At 35.9% G+C, this 23,354-nt stretch overlaps 1 protein-coding gene across 1 annotated transcript in view; it reads right to left on the bottom strand.

The window, feature by feature from the left end:
• Positions 1 to 22,275, bottom strand: part of LOC136978155 (ATP-binding cassette sub-family C member 4-like) — a 76,698-nt gene extending 54,423 nt beyond the window's left edge. Inside the window, exons 1-6 of the mRNA XM_067273808.1 lie at positions 22,190 to 22,275; positions 20,834 to 20,997; positions 17,657 to 17,782; positions 17,151 to 17,400; positions 15,898 to 16,011; positions 5,708 to 5,794 (exon numbers count right to left, since the gene is read on the bottom strand). Of these exons, the coding sequence (XP_067129909.1) occupies positions 5,708 to 5,794; positions 15,898 to 16,011; positions 17,151 to 17,400; positions 17,657 to 17,782; positions 20,834 to 20,997; positions 22,190 to 22,231 (783 nt within the window). The 5' untranslated portion in view covers positions 22,232 to 22,275. The remainder of the gene's footprint in view (positions 1 to 5,707; positions 5,795 to 15,897; positions 16,012 to 17,150; positions 17,401 to 17,656; positions 17,783 to 20,833; positions 20,998 to 22,189) is intronic.
• Between the last annotated feature and the right edge of the window lie 1,079 nt (positions 22,276 to 23,354).

Here is a 23,354-nt window from a genome sequence, read left to right as displayed (position 1 = left end):
GCTGAGGCCAAAGACAAATTTGTTGCTTCGTAGCAAATGTTTGATGTGCCCAACTAAGTCCATCAATGCATCAACAGCTCCACGCTGGCACCGGAAACCATATTGGGAATCATGGAACAGTCCTCTGGATTCCCAAAACCAATAAATGCGATTAAAAAGGAGCCTATCTAAGATCTTCCCCAAGATTGACAACAAGGAGATATTTCGCATGTTTTGAATGTCAACAGGTTTTCCCCGATTTTTCGGAATTAAAACAAAAAGAGCCCTCTTCCATGGCTGAGGGAAGATACCGAACTTGAGGCAAAAGTTGAGAATGCTGAGAAGTAGATCTGGGCAGGTTTTCCATATTGTTAGAATAATGTCTTTGTTTATCCCATCTAGACCCGTGGCTTTGTTCCTTGGGAGACGGTTTATAGAGTCATTGACCTCAGAAAAGGTAAAAGGCGGGTCATCCTCTGAGAGCTCACCATCATTCCTGCATCTTCTAATTGCAGAGTGCTCGGGAGTGTCCTCCACGAGGGAGTCAGAAGGACAGAAATAATCGAAAAGGCCGGAAACTGTGGTCTCAAGACTGGCAGGGCTGTCAATATTACTACTAAAAAAACTAGGAGTTTTGAGTTTGTTTACACATAGCTTATATATAAACCCCCATGGGTCTTTACCTGCACCTGCGCAGAAGGACTTCCAAGAATCAAGTTTTGCCTTCTTAATGGCCTCCTTATACCCTCTCTGGTAAGAGAGGTACTGCATTCGCAGTTCCTCCCTCCTTTGATCATGACATCTCTGAAATACCCTGCGCAGTCTGTTGTTGTTCTGGCGCATAAGAGATAAATCCGAATTCCACCATGGAGTTATCCGTTTTTTGTTCTTCCTCCTAGGAATGGATTCCACGCATGCAGAAGAGATTTGGATAATAGCTGACTCAATATAGGCTTTGGCCTCAGTATGTGATACAATCCTAGATGAAGGTCTGCCGATTTGCTGAATAGTGTCCTGAAATTTGCACCAATCAGCTGCCTTGGTATTGAAAGCATTCTTATTGTTCGAAGCTTCTGCAACCTGCAAATTATTGCAGCCTAGATTATAGGTTATACACTCGTGGTCAGAGAGGCAGTCAAAAATGCCTACCTGCCAATCCTGAATAACAGAGCAGAGGCCTTTAGAACAGATGGTCAGGTCAATCCAAGAATGACCATTAGATGACGAAAAGGTTGGTGGAGAGTCTGGGTCATTAACAACCAGAAGGCCATGTGCAGCAATAAAGTTCTCCATGGCCTCACCCCTGCCGTCTCTATACTCGCCCCCCCAAGTAGGCGAATGCGCATTAAAGTCACCCGAAATTAAAAATCTATGGTTACTGAAATGAGTCACAGCCGACTCCAAGTTCTGAATGGTTTCATAGATATCTGACTTACTCGAGCAATAGACGTTGAAGATGATAATGTGTAAATCAGGAAGGCAGACCTCGATACAAATGCAGGTAGATGAACAAAACTTTGGGTGGGAGATAATGGCCAAGGTAGGGTTAGTAACAATGACTGCGGCCCACGGTCGTTCATCCTGGCTCTGAATGATAATGTCTTTGTTGCTAAAACAAGCTACCCTATTCTTGCGACAATAGGGCTCCTGCACTAAAGCGATATCATAGTTGTTAATCTCCTGTCGGAGCTGAGAGCTGGCAGAGATCGCTCGTTCCAGATTAATCTGTACAATGCGTAGTTGAGAGTTGCTACGGCAAGTGTCAGTATTTCTGTTAGATGCCATAGTCTATTCTGGCAAGGAGCTGTGTTCTTGATCGAATAAAGGCAGGACAGACTTTATCGAGCGCATTATGATCTATTTTCTTATTATTCTCTCTAATGCAGTTCATACATTTTGGAGTTTCTGTTTTCTTATCGCAATCTTTGAAGGCGTGATTGCCTCCACACTGACTGCATGTACGATCTTCTGCATCGCAATTCTTGGCGAAATGCCCAAATTTAAGGCATTTGAAACATTGATTCGATGGGAGAAAGTCTACAACACTACACCTAGTCCACTGCAAGTTCACCTTCTCCTCTTTTAGGAGGAAACACCTGAGGTCCGGTGAGACCTCTGCAATCCAAGAAACGAAAGTGGTACTATGCTGTCCAATTGGAAAACGCACTCTAATTTTCTCCAGAAATGTTTCTCTGGAATATAACACGGCAACCCGGCTGTTCTGCTCATAAATGGCATCTAAGAGCTGGTCCCTCTCAATAGATTTAGGTACCGAGCTAATCTTGATTAGTGGGCGTCTCTTTTTCGGAATAACTGAACGTAAACCGGAAACCTCAGAAACAGCATTACATAAAATTCCCACATCTGCTCTACATCCCAAATCAACAGCAATCCCGCCTTTTTGAATACGGCGTATTTTCTGAACACCTATTTTTAAGCTATGCGGATTGATTCCAGAAGTTAGGACCTTTCTGGTAAGCTCAGAGTCGTTAGACTCAGGGTTACTGTACACCAGTACAGTGTGACAAGATTTGGAAGGCACCGAAACTGAATCCAAGGGTAGAGCAGGAAGCTTAACAGCGTCACTATAAAGCCCGGGTGCCCTGGATACCACCGGCCCTGAAGCCGGCACAACCTGCTGCACTCCACGAACGGTTTCCAACACCTCAGAGATAACAGCGTCCGTTCTCTCTGCATGTGCAGCAAATGCATCAGTGAGATCACCAACCGCCGACCCCGACGCTGGAACAACCCGCTGCAATCCACGAACGGCCTCTAAGACCTCAGAGAAAACCGCCCCAGTCCTCTCAGCATGTGCAGTAAACGCGCCATCGAGATCACCCTTGGTGATAAGCGAATCCAACCGAGTGTCAATGGAATCAAGAACAGAACAAGTTGACACTGTGGAACTCGCTAGATCAATCAACCGCTGGAACTGAACAGTTATAAACCGCGAATGGGCTCCTGAGCCCAACTTCCTATTTCTATTTCTAGCAAGATAACCCTTAAGCTCATCGAGGAGCTTGAGCGCCTCGTCAAGAAATTTCGATGAGTTGCCCGTCGCCATCAAACACTCACAAAAGTACTAAGTAACGCAAGCTACCCTGATTCCGATCAAGACTGTAGTCTTGCAACGAAAACACGACAACACAAATGAAAGCTTAACTAATAAATTACAAGAATGTACTCTTAAGTGCAAACTAGCTTAACTTAACTATATATATAAGAAAGAAAGAAAGAAAGAAAAATCGAACGAAAGATAAATGCGGCAATGAGAATAAAAACGTTAGAAAATCGTTAAGATTTAAAGCGGACCGTTAGAAAGAACGTTAAACGGCTCTAACGGTCGTTTTACATTTGAAAATTTCCCATAAAAGCTTATATAAAATCTAAAACTCGCCGTAACTCGATATATAATTAATCTATCCTAACCCAACCTTAGGGGCAACTAAATGAAGCATAGCGTAAAAAAACCCCCCGGTGCCACCTCCCAAAAAAAACCTCCCCACAACTTAGAAACGATCGAAAACCAAGGACTTAGAAATTAATCTACTCCCCCAAATTAAGATATTGAGACAAAAAGTATATTGAACGAACCGGGTTGACGTACTGGACGAGATGGTAGTCCACAAGTCCGTGGTAATCCAAAATAATCTGGCGAAACTAACGGTTAAAACTAGAGTTTGCACAGACACAACCTTACTTCCAGGAAGCCATCTTGACTACAGTCCAAACTCAACTAAGAGCCTCTCACCTATCGCTCTCACGCTTAGAGTACCTAGATATCAGAGCAGCGAAACACGAGTCATCGCCGCCATGTTCTGTCGACTGTCATCACGTGGTCTATGGGTTTACATTAAGAAATGGCGATCTTTTTTAGTTTAATAAAGCATTTTTACGAATAAAATGCTTTATTAAACTAAAAAAAATCGTTATTTCTTAATGTAAACTCATAAACCACGTGATGACAGTCGATCGACAGAACATGGCGGCGATGACTCCTGTGTCGCTACTCTGATATCTAGGTACTCTACTCACGCTCATGTTAACCCGCCACTGTCGGCTTTGTTTGTAACTTCTGAAAGTTCGTAAAACGAACGTTCGTAAGTAGAGGACTGCCTGTAATACGAATACTTGTCCAACAATTTATCTTTCTTCGTACATGATACTAATAACACCCACCGTTTTGTATAAGTACACAGATTATATATTTTCTTTTGAAGGATTAGAATCATAAATAGATAAAATTATTTAAACAAGATATGCAAGTACTGTATATAAATTTAAAAATTCATTTTATTATAAATAAGAAAATGTAACCATTTATCTAATTCATTGCTCGGGTAAAAGTAACGATAGCGAAAGATTAAGATTATTACGTTTATAGTCAACTAGAAGAAAAGAGTAATTTCATCAAACGAACTAAGTATTTCTAAAGAAAGGTCGAATTTGAAAAATCGAATGTTCCTAATACTGTTCGATTTTCACGAACGTGTTCTGGTTATATCGATCGATTTCATCAAACGTTCTAAAGAAGAAAGGTCGAGAAAAACCGAACTAATCTGTTTAAATTTGAAAATCGAATGTGTTCTAATATATTACTCTTTTTCTTTTTCCTTTTTTTTCCAGAGGCCGTAAGTATTGCACGTCGCTTTCTCTTGTTCTCAATTGTTACTTCAAACTATCATCGTTACTTAACACTGTGGTACTTAAATTTGGTACCCTATCTGTATACCAAATTTCAACTTTCAACTCCTAACCGTTTGTGCTCTTAACATTTCCATTGTTACGTAACGCTTCCATTGTTGACTCTTCTGTTCTTAACGCTTCCATTGTTGACACTTCCATTGTTACTTAACACTTACATTCAGGGCCGGATTATCGAATAGGCAAAGTAGGCAAATGTGTAGGGCTCATAATTCGGAGGGGCCCGGCTTCAGTGCAGATTTCTGTTTCAAAACGAGTTAAAAATTATGTAAGAAATTCGATAGGACAGAAAAGGCTGTATTTAACAATTCCTACTAAGCTCCTCTTGACTAGCCGTTGCCTAAAAAAAAAAAAAGAAAGGTCAACAGTCACCCGTGCGTCAGAAGTAATGTGCTGTATGCCACGAGATCTTTTCTAAATCTAAACTTACACGTCGTGACATCGCATATTCGATATAGCGTTCAAGTTGCTCGAGTGCGAAGATATTACAATTCAATAGTGTTTTATAAAAGAGTTAAAAAGGGTGACACTACGGTGTGACTTGGGGTGACACCACGATATCTGCACCGGGTGTCACCCATGCTAGCTACGCTAATGTCACATTATATAAGATTTGTTTAGAAGCAACTTATTTAAATGGGGCCCCAATTTAAATTTTGTCTAGGGCCTGCTAGAGGCTTAATCCGGCGCTGCTTACATTGTTACTTAACGTTTCCAATGTTAATGGAACTGTTAAGACTTAATTCTGTCCCTCTCTCCCGTGGGGAGGAATTTTCGAAAAATTCCTTCTTAGTGTGCGTTCTCGTGACATACCCTAACTGTGTACCAAATTTCAACTTTCAACTCCTGACCGTTTGGGCTCTGTACTGATTATTATTATTATTATTATCAAGTCCTGTTGATTATATATATAGATAAGAAAATGTAACCATTTATCTAATTCATTTTTATTAATTTTTTCCACAATCTTTAAATTATAAAGGATATAATTTTCATTTAAAATACAAAACAAGATATTTACCTTCCCTGATCCAACAGAGCCTATGACAATTAATAATTCTCCACGCTGCATGTTTAATGATATTCCATTTAATGTTGATTCAAAGCCCTTTATATAAAAACAACAAAGTTATTAAAAATATACATAGCTAATCTTAAAAGTTATAAATCAGAAATATTAATAATAAACTATAGATTAATTTATCATAATGTCAGTTTTATAAAATTGAAAATATATGTTGATAATTATTATAAAACTAGCAGATGAGCCTGGCGTTGTCAAGCAAAAAATAATAACGAACATCAAGATTATTAGATTATTTCGTACTTCTAACCCTTCTATTATATTATAATATATTATTTGATTTATATGACTACAAATGTTATCTTACGTAATGGTTTAAAACACCAAGTGCATAATGTCACGTGTTTAAAAAATTCTTTCAATTGGGTACAGTAAAAGAAGAAAGACTTTTTGAACGGTGTTAGATTAATCACTCTGTGTGATAAACCCTTACATAAGATAACTTTCGTAGTTATATAAATACTATAATATAATAAATATTAAAACGAAGAACATATAAGTTTTTTAGTCTACCAGTGTCACGTTTATCACGATACTCCAATTGTCTATTCTTCCTCAATATAGAAAAAAGAGTTAGATGCATGAGAGCTGAGACCAGAGGTAGTGAAATTAGGGGCAGGAAGTCCAGATTAACTGTATAAGAACATCAGATTTGAAATGTATGTCACGTTACTTCGATTCAAAATTTTCCCATGAATGAAGTTAGATACCTTACTGGCACGACTCTATTGCCAACAGGAAAAGTAGGATGCACAGGGACAAAATTACGAATAAAAATTGAGAACATTGTAACGAAAAGATGCAGGCCGGCACTGTAACGATGTCACAATATATAATTTACCGTTGAGTTAGTTTGATTTATTTGGTTACAGCAACGCGCCACGTAAGTGATTTGCTGGGAGGGCTTCATTCCAGGAAAACTTTTATGGAAAGCAGGCCCCTCTTTAGGTGAAGAAAACTCAGAAAAATCCACGTGGCCACACCATTGGCCATGCCCAAACCACGGATAACTAAGTACCAGAGTTTGATAGTTTTACACGTGGCTACTGGAAGGCACTTATTAGAATTAAGAAAGTATTATTCAGAAATGAAATAACTCGAGTTGTTAGATGTGGAAAATTAAATACAGTGGGTGATCGGTTAGCGAACAATTCGGAACAGAAACAAATCGGATAACGAACACTTTTGCGAAAGATTTGTATGTTCGAACAACGAACATATGTTCGGATAACGAACACCTCACAGAACAAACACAAGAAAAAGCGACGTAAGGATTGAATACCAATTGGTCTTCCCTTGTCTTCAGGCAACAATTCGGAACTTTTCGGTGCGCGGGAGATGTCGAATCGACAAACAACCCGGTGTATACTGATCGAATAGTATTCCTCCAAACTTTGAAACTCTCCTTTATAATTCCAACCTTTTATTTTTCTGACAGAAACAATTTTTTATAGAATTCTCAAGACTGTCAGACAGGCACTCGTTACGTTTTGCGTCAGTTTTTATTTTCGAAAGTTGAGAGTATAATAGGCACAGGTAGAGAGTGGGCAAAAGATGCCTGATGCCTAATGTTGCTGGGCAGTAGGGCGCAGTTCAATCTTATCTGAGAAAGATACAGTATAATCAAGAAGACTCGAGCAACTAAAGGAGTAATAAAAGTCAAATCTGAGAAATAAAGAACATTAAAGAGCTCATAATGGAACCTGAAACTGATCTAACAACAGAAGAACGCCAAGAACTCTTGAATGAAGAACACCAAGAAACTCGGCGAGATATGTTTGTCTTCTGAAAAAGAGGATTAATATAGATATCTGCTATTAAAGATCTTTGAAAAGTGGAAAGATGTCAGAACAATGGTCTGACAATAGCATCCAAGCGAGGTTGAGGTTAATAGGCTTGGGGATTTCTACAATTACAATGCTATTCAGTGGTGTGGCATGGATGTCAGCCACCCGGAGCGGAGGAAAATTTTGTCCCCTTAAATAAAATACGGGAAATCCCTACAAGTCAGTACAGACAGTGTTGTCAGTCGCTACAATGAGCAAGATGTCATTATTATACATTCACTTAAAGAAAGGGGATTCCCCAGTTTTGTCTCAGAATAAGTAATGAAAAATTCCATGCTCATTTCAATCGGTTCGACAAAAATATGAAGTGAAATGGTTCAAATTTTTACAAGATATTATTATTATTTATTGTGAAAAAATGCCGCCACCTAAACGTGCCGCCCGGGACAGGCCGCTCCTGCCGCCCCCACTATGCTACGCCACTGATGCTATTGCTTACCTCTGGAAAATCTCGAAGAAGAGAGTAAAGCAATCGACATTACACAGATTCTTTAACTCCCACAAATGGAAAAAACATGACTAATAAAAATTCTGTTTATTAGAGATTATTTTTAAAGACTGTTTATATATTTATTTTTATTACTATAAAATATATAAATATTAATATAAACGTATAAATATAAATAAAACGTAGTAAGAAAGCATATACAGTCGACTCCGCGTAAGTCGTCACCCAGATAACTCGTCACCATCGGTTAAGTAGTCAGTTTTCTGTGGACCCGGCAGACTTACATAGGCATTAGTGTTAATAAAAACTCCGGTTTATTCGACACCGTTTAACTAGTCACTACTGTATAAGACAACATTCTTTTGCTGTCCCACACTCTGATAAGTCGTCACCCCTCTTGAAAGAATGAATTCACTCCTCACATGTGGTGCAAACTCATTTTTTTCGGGAGGGAGAATCAATTTATTTATTAATATATAATTAATATATTCAATAATATATTAATATTATTAATATATATATATACATACATATTAATAAAAATGCCTTAACATTTTATGTATTTTTATGTGTAAATAATAACAGATAAACAATAAAGAAAATATACAATCTACATCAACGTCACACCAGAATTCAATTTTGCATTTTCTCACGCTAGAGGCATTAAGAATCCTTAGACGTCACTTTCCAACAATTGACAATTGCGAAGATGATATTTTCAAGGCGTTCATGATAGTTGAAAAGGAAACTCGATACAGTTAAGTGCTCAAAACAAACACTAAACGAATTTTTCAGTTTTTCATCTACAGAGTAATTGTAAATGGAAGACACAATGTATTGTAAGCCTATACTAATGTATAAAGCACAACTGTATTTTCCTAATTGTAGTTTTGTGTTTTTTTTTCAACTTTGCTTTAACTCATCACATTGGATAACTCGAGACGTTTCCACTTCCCCTTGGGGTGTCGACTTATGCGGACTTGACTGTATTTTTCATTTTTTTGGAGTTTCCAGAACGAACTAACCAAAATTCCATTAAACCTATGGTAAATCGATAATCGGTTAACTACAATTCAGATAGCAAACAAAGTCTAGGAACGGATTATGTTCTTAACCAATCACCCACTGTACTATAGACTTTTCAGAGTAATACTTTCAAACGCACGCAGGCAAAAGTGCTATATGCTACCTATTGTAGTTATTATATAGCGCATCTTTTTCGTGCTATATCATTGTCGCAGTAATTAAGTGAATATATACATATATATTTTAAAATTATATATTTTTTTATAAGAATTTTATTTAGATTATTATTTTGTTATTTTTTGTTAATAGGTGGTGCTACGTGTAAATCAGCAAATCAAAATGAAAATACCAATGTGTGAGATCTGGAAATCCCCCTGAACGTAAAATTATAATAATTGTTCCCTATATTGAATTGAGAATTTTTCTATTATAAACATCCTCGCTAGAAAAGGTCCTGGCCGAGAAAATATGCGTCCCGGCCGTATAACTGTCAACTATCCATTGTTCTTACGCTGAGTACAGATCATCTTGCAACTTAAGTTTATAGTTAGCGCCCGAATTCGCCGTATTGTTTCCAATCCCGGGAACACCTGTGACCTAATCACATTCACGTGACCAACTTTCCCAGCAAAAAGCTATATAAGAAGCTTCCTTCCCCCCGAAGGAGGAGTCGATCGTCAACCGGTAGATAGAGGGTGTGCCAAAGATAATTAACGTCTCTTGCTTAAAAATAAGTCACGTCTCTGAATCCGGAGGAATTAACGTCTCTTGTGCGAAACTGTGGATATCCTACCGATTTGTATACGGGTACGACGCTATAGAACATTGGATTGTCTAAGAGGTATGGAACCCATCTATGTGAGCTCTCTCTCTCCTCGCGTGGTAGGGATATATAGCTTTTTATATATGTCACCCCTTTAATGTCAGATTTTTGTAACTGTATTTTTTCCATTAAATCGATTGTTATCCTGTTACATGGTGTCTTGTTTGCTCGAATATTCGCTTATCGCCTTACCACGACTCCACCTTCCCTCCTACACTCGACCGAATGAAAAAGTAGTCCTGTCCCTATGGGATCCCTACCGACAAATAAGCCATCTCTGACACGTGGGCAAGTCCCTCCAACTTGTTAGCCGAAATTAGACAGAGGTCTGACCTCGTCGTTTCTCCTCTGTACCCACAAATTGGTGTCAGAGAGTGGGGTTTCGACTTTTTACGGAACCCTGGTAAGGCGAACAAAAAAAGCCATATCCGAGCAACACGACCGAATCGAATTAGGTCTCATTCCCTACCTTAGATACTAGAACTGAGCCTTAACACGCAATGGAGGACAATCCCCATCCTGCGGCTGGGACCAGGCAACCCAAATCAGAATCCAGCGCCGAACCCACTCACGTTGGGTGGTCTGGGCAGTATTATACCCTTATTGCCCATATTCACGGGAGAAGCAGGTGGTCTTAGAATAACTGATTTTTGCGATTCTTTGGCGGACGTTACCAAGGTCGTCGCCTGGTCAAAGGCACAGATGTTAGTGGTAGCTAAGCTAAAACTTACGGGAATAGCTAGAAAATTTGTCCAAAAGGACAGACGAATTAAAGAAGTCGATGACTTCGATGAGTTTAACCGGTTGATGATAGCCCGCTTTGAATGCAAGCTATTTACTTTTAGATTATTAAAATTTTATGCCTGTGTCCAAAAACGGGACAAGGATGTACAGACCTATGCCGCTAGACTCCAAGCGCTGGCGATGGAGATAGAGATGAAGCTCGAGCCCGGCTCGAATGCCGCGGAAACTGCGATTATCGAAAGAGTTCAAAGAAAGGAGTTAGATGAAAGGCTCAAGGCGCAATTCTTAAATGGGATCGATATTAGAATCTGGCAGAGAGTAAATGAGCTGCGAGGCAGAAACATTCGATGAGGCCTTAAAGGCCACTATTAGCAAAGAAAGAATCGAGAATCTCACCGCACACTCGCGAGGGATCATGCATACAATTATGGAAAACGATAGGTCGACCGATTTCCCCCTCCTTAGATGATCTACAATGTTTAACCGCAGTGATGGAGGAGCTTAAAACTCGAATGGATAGTTTAAAACGCTACTCTTCTTGCAATAATTCTCGGAACCCTATCTCCGGACAGAATAATCGAGGGAACTTTAATAAAACTTTTACTAAACCACCTTTCAGGCAAAGTGAATATCATCCTATTCCTCCTCATCGTCGATCCAATCGACCAAATATCCAACCTAACCTAATCCGGAATTCGCCCAATAGCTGAGATAATTATGGTAACAATCGAGGTGCATGACAACGAAATGACTCCCCACAGAGACGCGAAAGAGGTCCGGACAGTAACTGGGTCCAGTTTCTGACCGCAGCCTACTGCTGAGGATCGAACCCACTGGACAGGCAAAATAGGACTAACGACAACCTTTTCAGGACCTAACCCCATCATATTAGTCTATGTTAACAACGTTCCAGTGAAAATGCAAATTGACCCTAAAGTAGAGCGCACGCTCTTATGAAATACCCTAGCCAATAGATTAAAAGGAAAAGCTCCTATAAAGTTTGGACGTAGACAAAAATTACCAAAACGTCTTAGGGAAGCCAACCACTGCTATAGGAATGGCAATACCCACTTTTAAATTCCAAGGAAGGAAAGTATAATATACCCTGTGATATCGTACAAGCCGAGGTCACAACCCCGTGTGAAGGGATTTTGGGACAAGACATCATCAAAGCCGCCGGATTAACCCTAGACCTTGCAAATGCTCAAATAGTTCTACCTAATCGGAAGACGATACATTTTTGTACAGCCAGACAGCTGCACAGAACAAAAAGGCGGCGGAAAGACCTCCATAAAACAGAGAAAAACCCATCAGACCTCCCCCGAATGGAACGACTAACTTCTGCTGAAAGGAAGGAAAGAAGAGGGAACCAACAAAAACAGAGTGCAAAAGGAAAAATTTCCAGCCCATAGAAAGGTTAAGCAACCTAGAAAACAGCGAAATAACCCTGACATGATAGACAAGCCAACTTTATTCCCCTCCTGAAGATGACTTCACCTTGTCCTCTATACTCCCTCCATTGCCAGAACAACCTAATCCAAGTGATGAACGGGAAAGTAAAGCTTCCGAGGTGGAATCAGATGAGGGACCGGAAGCTACTCCACCAGTATGCCCTTCGAAGCCAAGGGCCGGTTGCGGAACTCCCTTGGGTAATGCCTCGCCCCACGCGCAGCCGCATATATGTTTTATTTCACCCGCCTCTAGTAGGTCATCTTCCCCTTAACTTAGAATTGAACGCGAATTCCGATATTAAACTCGCCGATCGATCGTTATCAGCCATCACCTATGACCTCGATCACCTGTTACGAATGACACCGAAATCAACTCCCTCCTCCGCCCCTTTTTCGGTAATAACCATAATCGCCAGCTGCCTTGGGATCATTGTTATTGGACTCTGCCTCATCTGCGCCTTTCCATATTACCGGCGATGCAAAACAGGTCGTTCAATGAACCGACAATGTCCACCGGAAAGAGGACCGGAAGAAATTTCCCTCAAACGAAGATATAGGTCAACCTCAAACCGATACCTTGCCCAGCACTTTCCCAGGAAGTGACACCCCGAGGCGATCCAACTTTACGAAAACAACAATCCATTGTTCAAACCTATTAAGGGTCCCTTAACTAAACACCCAACCGCCATATTGTAATCCATTTGTATTTTTATTTTATATTATTCTAAACATTATTTTATACCTTCGTATTCGCGTTATATTCCATATTATTTTAACCTTTAGTTTACCCCTTTGAGAAATTTTTAGGTTTAGCTAGCTTTGATCTTAAAAAAGATTATCGAGAGAGAGAGTAAATCGACAATTATTGTAAATCTTCCTACCTCTGTACCGAACACCGTGATAACTTTAAGCACCTTTTCACTGATCTTTATTTTTTTAAACTGAGAACAGTCCAATTTCAGCACCTCAACCCGTAGAATGCTAATTGACGAAACCGCTACGACCAGACAACAGATTTAAGTGCCAGTAATCCATTCACGTGCACGCACGACAAAGGAAAAACTTTCCCAGCTTATCTACGATTTTTTTCAGTGTCTGACACCGTTTATATCCATAAATTCAAAATAGTAACAATAACCGACCAACCATCTAGCTTCTTCACACAAAGAAAATTCTGACGAACAGTCTCAACCCACTGTGAACTTTGAACTGCACTCTCGACCCGAACTCAATAATGACGTCACCCAGCCAACCGACCACTTCCAAGCAACCCAGGACTTACGTCTCCTACCCTCCAGCTACAAATATTGTCACGCGTCTAACACGTGTCTGGATTTATTTTGTATATACTTGATATCAAATTTCGTTTAACAGCGACTAAGTCGCCGCACATTGTAAACTATGTTACTGATTAATTATTATCGAGAGATGGAAATAGAAAAAACAAACATACAACCCACATCAATTTCATGTAACCATACCTCTTGCCCCTCCGAACAATAACGGAGCAAATAATTTTAAAATCACACTAATTAAGTATGATTTTAAAGAAAGCGTATAGTGAATGTGAGATCTGGAAATCCCCCTGAACGTAAAATTATAATAATTGTTCCCTATATCGAATTGAGAATTTTCCTATTATAAACATCCTCGCTAGAAAAGGTCCTGGTCAAGGAAATATGCGTCCCCGGCCATATAACTGTCAACTATCCATTGTTCTTACACTGAGTACAGATCATCTTGCAACTTAAGTTTATAGTTAGCGCCCGAATTCGCCGTATTGTTTCCAATCCCGGGAACACCTGTGACCTAATCACATTCACGTGACCAACTTTCCCAGCAAAAAGCTATATAAGAGGCTTCCTTCTCCCCCGAAGGGGAGTCGATCGTCAACCGGTAGATAGAGGGTGTGCCAAAGATAATCAACGTCTCTTGCTTAAAAATAAGTCACGTCTCTGAATCCGAGGAATTTACGTCTCTTGTGCGAAACTGTGGATATCCTACCGACTTGATATACGGGTATGATGCTATAAACATTGGATTGTCTAAGAGGTATGGAATCCATCTATGTGAGCTCTCTCTCTCCTCGAGTGGTAGGGATATATAGCTTTTTATATATGTCACCCCTTTAATGTCAGATTTTCGTAACGTATTTTTTCCCATTAAATCGTTGTTATCCTGTTATATGGTGTCTTGTTTGCTCGAATATTCGCTTATCGCCTTACCACGACTCCACCTTCCCTCCTACACTCGACCGGATGAAAAAGTAGTCTCATCCCTACAGGATCCCTACCGACAAATAAGCCATCTTTGACACTTCGGCAAGTTTCCTTCCGACTTGTTAGCCGAAATTTAGACATGTTCTGAATAGATGGCGCTACGTGTATCAGCATCAAATGGACAGCAATGCATTGATTTACAGAAATTCAATAGACATTTTGGGATGGGATTACAACATTATCTAAGTTACGGATATATAAACATGAATGCCGACTTTCGTAGTAATTGGTCGAACGGCCTAGGTGTGTATAGTTAAGAAACAAACATTCTCATTTATAAATATAGATTTAAAATTAATCATTGTTTATTGGTTTTAAAATCATTTTTACGTAGACTACAAATCGTTCGTGAATTGAATGTTTCGTAATATTACAATAATGTTTCATCCTCTGAAATGAATTCGGTAAACCGAAATTTTTCCGATAATATGATGTGTTATTTAAGTAACAATACCAAATATTTAAGAATATCACATAGTAACAATTCGTTTGGTGAGATCATTCGCTGAACCAGATTTTGACAAGTAACGCTCCCCATTCATTTGTGCTGTTACAAGCATAAATTATTTCTTATTTTATTTAATTTAATACATATGTTGAATACGAATTCATGCACAAGGCTACAAAATTTAGAAAATAGCGAAGTGTTTGTAAAGTTACAAAGGCGATTGAAGACATTTGTAATTTTACACAGAAAATCTTTCCAGAGTGCAATGCTCTGCGAAGAGCGCAATGCTTTCTAGAATGGCTTTATGTGGAAAAGCTTTCGAATTTAGAAGTTACATACGTAAAGAAAATTAAAAAAAACTTTACTAATTCAACTCATTTATCGAGTACGAAGCCGATCCAACTACCATTGTTCTGTGGTGTTATCCACTTATCCACTCGTAGGCCAAAATGTCTCTTGTTTCGGTTCAAATCGTAACACATGGTGCTAATTATTCCATCACTTTAACGAATGTAAATTCAGAAAGAAAAAAACCAGTGACAATCACACGAAGTGGATGTACAGTAGAGAGTTGAAAATCGGCATCAATTGGGGACTGGGGTCGTTCAGATTAGGGATTTGTTCCGATTACGGTCTATGTACGAAAAAATATATTAACCTGTCTGATGTTCAAATTTTTCTCCGTTGAGTGTCGCTTCGCGTTGAATTTTCGTCGATTTTAAGCCTAACGAAAATTTTTAAAAAAATAATCGAGGCTATCGTATCGTTAAAAATTATTTCTTTATTTTGTACAAACAAAATAAATATATTGAAGAATATAAAAACATGAAAATTATACTTTAGAAGTAAATTTAGTATCAAAAACGTTCGATTCGGCACGTCGCAGTTTGACTGGAAATCGTGCCGATTATCGGGCGATTCCGATTACCAGGGTGCCTATTTTCGACTCTCTACTGTATTATGAATTCCTGATATATCCACTTTAAAATTATAGAATCAAACAAATCTTAAGAGATAATTTTCATTGCAGAACTTATATTAAATTCAAAGCTATGTCTTACTTTTTTCCAAGCAGCTGTGACACTATCCATCCGTATTTCGAATTCTGTTAAATTTTTTCTCTCTTCTACAGTTTTGACTGCATTGTTACCTTTTTCTTGAAGAAGGAGGAAATTCTGAATTAAAATTTCAAAAATGTTAGTGTTGCAAATAAAAGTTTTTACACGGGCTTTTGATGAACTAAGCGATTAAGTTTTCGGGTAATGATTTTGAACTCGTCAAATGGATTATGAATTGAAAAAAACCAAAGAAAATTTTTAATAGTCAAATTATCGATAAAGAACTAATCTACTGATTAAAAGAAATTCGTTTCTTGTGTTCATTCTCACGTGACATTCGTTACTCTTAAATGATTCAAACTTGTTCACAGAATACAAATTTTCATGATACATGCTAACTTTGGTATTGGAAGCAATTTCATATACAAGTGGAATCCTAATTTCACGCTTTAACAGACGTTCATCGTACATAAATTTTTTTCTAGTTTTGCATTGTAAAGATTTCAGGTTTATTGTGAAATTTATTACAGAATATCGTCTATTCAGTACATTTTCCCTGTTTAGGCAGGTTTCAGAGTTATTCAGCTTCTGTTACTGACTTGTTTTAATATTTGATATCTATATTTGCAATAATATTAATAATTAAATTTTTATATCGTCGAAGTAATTTCTGAGTTAGTACAGTCAAACCTGTTTTTATGCGCTCTTTTTATGTGCGATTTTTATTTGTGCGATTTTTTTAATGCGAATTTTTAATTTGTGCGGTTTTTTTCTGTGTGATTTTTTATTTGTGAGGTATAGTTGGCGACTAGTCTCGTGCGATTCGTCATGTCTCACGTTGACTTATTATAGCTAAATAAACTTATTATAGTAATATTATTGCATTAATATGAGAAAAATGAAATAATTTACTTTTAAAGTCAACAAAACACCACCTGGACAAAAATATGTAAAACAGACGATAGACCAGACGATGCAGTCAAGTGCTGACATCTGTTGTCAATAAATTCTATTTCGTACGGTTTTGAGTTATTTTCTATGTGAGACTTCTTTTATGCGGTCCCTATTGACCGCATAAAAAAAAATATTTTTTTAATTGTGTTGCAAAAACTATTTTTTATAGCCACTCGTGAAGTTTCGTGCGATTTTTTTAATGCGTTTTTTTAATGCGGTTCCTATCCCCCGCATAAAAACAGGTTTGACTTAGTATTTCAATAATAAAATTTGAAAAGAATAGTTTTAAAATTGCTCAATACCTGTATCCTCTTTAATGAAACCAAAATTTCTGCAATAGATCCCAATGCGTGAGACATTATAGAAATAATGTAGAAGAAGATATACATTGAAAACATCATTGTGACGAATACAATTTCGGCATTTAATTGTCCTCCATTTAACAAAAATGCGAGATATGTGAAAAAAGTAAATAATTTCGTCACAGGATAAGCCAATATGATTAATGTTCCGCTTGTATATAAAAACAATCGAATTTTTTTCATTTCTTTCCTGCAAATATAAACAATTAAATATTACTAATTGTAGAACTCTAAAAGTAATTATTTAAAGATAAACACATTAGCATGTCTAAATTACAATAAAACCAGTGTCAACTATTTTCTCCAGTTTGGAATATTTATGCTCTGAACAGCGTTTATTCTTTAAAACAGAAACAGGCTTCTGGAAAATTTTCTCTGTTTTCCTAGCAACTGGTTTTATTTAGGTTCCGTTTTATACAAATTTTAATATATTTCATTGCACTTACATTCTGATTTTTTCTATTAAAGCGGCATATGGCGATTCCCAGGTGTACATCTTGATTAATCTCATATCAGCAATCATCTCGTTCAACAAATTCAATCTTTCGTCTCCCAATACAACTGCTTGCAATCTATTAAGCAGTTATATTTAAATATATATAAATATATACTTTTGCAAAATTATATGTAATTAAATACTGAACATATATTTTATATCTGAAGACAATGTTACTTTAAAGCGAAGACCTTCATTTATGTAGTACTGAATATTACAAAAGTTTTGTTTATACTTTTTCAACAATTTTTATGCTACACTCCCCTTCAACAAAGACGATATGCAAATTCTCACATTATAAGCGAATGTGTTAGTTTTATTGGATGGAAATTTTTGTATAGTTTCAGTGTGATAAGCAAACATCGAAACTTGAGTAAAGTATACATTGGCTCTGTTAGAAATATACAAATAAACTTATACGTAAAAACAGGTGTTTTATACTGTGCTTTGATACTTCAATTACGGACACATGACAGTAAAATTCCAAAATACCTAGTTTGTTTGCTATGTCTCAAAGAAGTAATTTCGGTGATGGTCAAAAATAGCGAATCGTGGGCAGCTTAGAATCTGGCCAGCTATTTAAAAAGCTGCTCAAATTTTTAGAGTATTTTTTTTTTAAACTTCTTTTAAACTTAATAAAACGTAAAGCTAAAATACATAGTTATTGATTTACATTTCGTTTTGCTTTATAAAATGCATGTTGGCTACACATTAACGACTGCACGTAAGCCTTTCTTGTAGTTAAAATGTTTGTTATTTATGTGCAGAAGAGACTGATCGCTAAATCCAGTCAATTTCTTTGCTCTTTTCTCTCTACTTCGTAAATCAAAATTTCTGAGGCATTAAATTCCATTGGACTGTCTTAACAGGAGCTATTTTGATTCGCTGTTTTTCATTTTTAATTATATATTTTCCACAATTAGTTTGAAACACTACTTACTATTTCATTATTCAAATAAAATTCATTATTTGTAAATACGATGCATATTCATTAAAATTTGCAGTAATGTATTATACACCTATAGGAGACAGGAGTACTATACTATAGTAATTATTATAGATATAGAAATATATATTATATATAAGATTCTTATAAACAAACATGCAACAGTCAGGCCAAAGAAAGAACAGATGTACACACATTAACATTATCAGTCAAAACATTTAAATTATACTTTTCATTGCGAAAACGTCTACTGGAATTAGTCTTATTCTCCCATCCACCTCACTGGGGTCATTAGTAATGTTACAAATTAAAATATAATAAACCACTTTCGTTATAGCATACACCATTAGCGACCGATTTCTTTTAAACATAGATCCGTACTGGAAATGCAATAGTCTGACTGAATCTAAAGTATTATAGAAAACTTTGTATTGTTGGTAGCGTAATTAATACATATCGGTACACTTATTGAGAAAACTATATTCACCAAGAAAGATCCAATGCAATTGAATGAAAGTTTAGTACTATGATTACAACAATGATAAAGGAATAATTGTACAGCAAAAACATTATGATTTCTACAACAGTGAATCAATTTAAACGCACATTTAATATTTTCACAAAATTATCTATACTTTCTTGTAATACCAGTTTTGCCCTGAATCATACGGATATAAGCTCAAGCGTTTTATACGCTTTCTTTTTATAGCAGCACACTTTGCTATTCCTTTTGATTTGTTTCCGAATGCTTTTTTAATCAGTCTGATGACGATACGGTGTCTGATTATACCACGTTAAGAAAGAATAGAAAACCTAGAAAGACGTTAATTAACACATAATTGCACCAAATGAACATTTTCCGTAATTCATGAGCATATAATATTAATTTTCAAAACATACTTTATGCACAATTGCAAAAAGCTACACACGTTCCAAAAATGAAAAGCTTGTTTCTAAATATATTTTTTCGCTTATAAATACAACTATTTTATTTTTAATTGTCTACATGGACTTTACTCATTATTGGGACTTACTACAGGTGACATAATAAAGAAAATTTGTTTTTTCTGAACTAATTCTTATTCTTGTGTCAAGTCTTAACGCCAGTGTAAAGTCCTAATAATGAGTAAAGTCCATGTAGACAATTAAAAATAACGTTAGAAATGAGGACTATAAGACAATTATAATTAACTATTTTATTGTTTGATTTTTTATCCTGTGGTTGGTATGAAGAGGTTTTTAATCATAATATAGCCATAATGGGTTTGGTCAGGCCCATAATGGCATGTCTGCATATGTTGGCCCTCATCTAGAATTTGTGTATCATACATCCTATTAAAAATCTTGGGTTGCTCAACGGATTCAAGCCTTGGCATTCCAAATCTTTCTGTTAACATATTGGTCATCTTACCATTTTTAATATCATCTAATGTACAATAGATTTCGATTAAATACATTCAATTTTATATATGTTAAGTACATCAATTCCATTTCTATCAATAATTATTAAATAATGAACGATTTCTTTATTTCTTTACAGATACTTTACAATTACCGTATTTATTTGCATATAAGAGGAGGTTTTTATTCATTTATCACGGCTTCAAATTCCTAGGTCGACCTATACGCGCGAGCGATAGATTCTTTGCGTTTTTATAAATAATGTTTGTGAAGCATTTATTCGCATTTTTTACCAGATGCTTACCCTCTTGTATTTGAAAACATAAGTATTTTATCTGGGTCATTTAAATCATTGAAATTCCAAAATCATACGAGACCACGATATAAGTTTTAATTACTCCATTCCCACAAGAAAACAGATGATTATTCGGAAATCAGAGTTCGGAAAAACTCATAAGTGTAATCGATGGAGAGTGGATTCGACTGTTAAGAATTAGAAAAAACGTTCCCAATTGTCCAGCTTTACGTAAACAAATTATATTGTTGATTTCACAAGATTTTTCCTTATAATTTAAAATGCCAGTCATTTTTGTGAGGCAATATGTGAATTTACGTGCATTTGTTATTTTACTTGTGATTAAACAAAATAAAATTAGAATTGTATTAATAAATTCTAATTTTCTTTAATTTGATTTTTAAAGTTATACCTTGTCCTATTGGCCCTGTACGAGATCGTTTTATATGGAATAAATACGGTATATAATTTAAAATAATAATTACCTCAATTTTGAATATAGTTTACCAAAAGCAATTTGTATTGGAAGATAGAGAAATATGACTAAGAATCCAATTAGAATAGTCCATCCATAATATTTCCACAACATGGCTATCGAAGTACTAATGATAAAAGGCAACAAAACTAAAAATGGAAGGCAGGAAACATTCTGTAATAAATGAAAGTGTTATATATATATACACAAGATAAATAACTATTAATTCAATTAAAATTAATTTAAATTTGAGTATAATCATTTTTGAAATCATAAAATATTGTATGTCATGGGCATATTAAGTATACACAAGCTACTTTTGTATGTACATTACAAGATTAATATTCTGGCAGTTACCTTTTCAGTGTTGAAAATTATTGATAATGGCAGAATACCGGGTTTTTGTGTTTTCGAAAAATTCCAAAATTTATGTGTTATTCATATGGCAGACATTTCTCTACATTTTATATGTGCGCGTTTTACTGCATTTTTGAATCGATCATTCCCACCGTTTTATCAGTGCGAAGATTACAGAGAGCATGTCCATATAATTTTAGAAAATAGTTGAGAACTTATAACTTGTAAAACTTGCAAAACTTAACGGAATGTCTTCTTGCATACAATCGATATTCACGAGCACGTAAAATTTATTTTCCAGTCATAGAGTATGTACTGCACTGTCCTACACTTTTCGTTCTTCTCGATAGGAGTTATTCTTTTATAAATGTAATCAATACCAGAAATGACGTCAGAGCGAAAAATATCCGTGTTACAAAGGCAATCTCATGACAATAAAAAACCTTTAGATAATAACATATATCTTGCATATTATGTTGCCATACTTGTCTGGCCCAACATAATATGAAAACACTAAAATGCCTATCTAGCAGTCCTGACTTTTCCCCTATAGAGAATAGGGAATAGAATTAGATAATATAGAATTAGATTCTGATATAGAATTAAAAACGTATTAAGAGAAAGTCCACAAAAAAGTGTGGATGGTTTAAGCAAAAAAACCTTTAGATAATAACATATGTCTTGCATATTATGTTGCCATACTTGTCAAGAAAATTTAGTGTTAAATCACTGCAAATGAAGGCCAGGTTTTTGATGACATAACGAACGATCGTATGAAAGCTGTTGTATTTGTCAATTGTAAACATCTTCAGTTATAATCAATGTTTATCAATATAAAATAATTATAAGTATATAAAATTTTTCTGTTTGAAATTACTGAAGATATATTAAAATGGCTTTCTGTCCGACTAGTTGTCAACGGGATTGTACAACACACAAGGCGAAATATATGGGTTTACATAGTATATATTAATTAAACATGTTGTTTAAGACATTATTTTCAACTTACATTTAGTAATTTGCTGATGTCGTTTGCTAGGAGATTGACCATTTGTCCCACATTCGATCTTTCCAGTGACGAAAGACACAACCTGATTGCCTACAAATGTAAGTTTTATGTATAATAAATATTTTTGGAAAATATTATTATTTTCAATGAAAAATACTAGTGTAATATTTATTAAAGTTCTCAAAGAACTAATATGTTAAATTTTCTAACAATATAGACTTTTCTAAGATATAATTCATCATAAACATTTTTTGGTTTACTTCCAGTTAAAATCTTTTGAGTTTATTTTATAATCCTAATAGTAGTACTCAGCATATGACACTCCGTATTACTCTTTTCATAATTATTATTAAATAACAAATTTCTCTTGACTTTACTGAGAGCTATTGCTATAAAAGTGTTGTCAGCAGCTGAAGAGGAGTCTAGATCCAAACTGCATCCCGGAAAATAACAATTCCATGTGAGTGATTTCATTTTACATTTCAGATATTTTCCTGTGCAGTAAATCTTAATTTTATCAAATTGTGAAATTAAGAATATTGCTTCGAATATTAATAAATTGTGAGTAGTATATAGAGTTGAAACACTCTGAGATAATTTGTTAAAAATTTAACATTTTATAACTTTTATACCAGTAACGCTCATGATTTTGGAGGGAAAGACGTCGAGCAGGAGAAAAACACAACAGATTTTGCCATAATTGGTAAATCACTTCAAGCGATTCTGATATGATTCGTATCCCAAAAACTCTTGGGACCTACAAATCACACTCATTTTAGGTCTTCCTTCAGATATACTTTTCCGCACAATTTGAACAAGCGTTTTTGAAATAAATCGCCGTTTTTATATGTATTTTATATAGATATAAAAGAATTAATATTTTTTAATATATTTATTTACGTAGGAGAATCCATATTTTTAAAGTTTTATATATTTAAGAAAATTAATATATATATATAACTTTAATATTTAAGAGATTTTAATATATAAGTTTTGTTTGATTGTTAAGAGTCTCATGGCAATTATTTAAACATCTCTCTTTAAGAGATTGGTGGCGCGATCTGTTGACTTCATGTCGCAATAATGATTAAATAAACGACAACAACTTTCTCTCTCTCTCTCTTTTATTGCAAGTAAAAATCATGAGTTATAATAAAAATTATTA

This window comes from Centruroides vittatus, unplaced genomic scaffold (assembly GCF_030686945.1).
Source record: "Centruroides vittatus isolate TY-2023 unplaced genomic scaffold, ASM3068694v2 contig_5, whole genome shotgun sequence".
NCBI classification, from domain to species: Eukaryota; Metazoa; Arthropoda; class Arachnida; order Scorpiones; family Buthidae; genus Centruroides; species Centruroides vittatus.
This window is presented reverse-complemented; position numbering and strand designations above follow the sequence as displayed.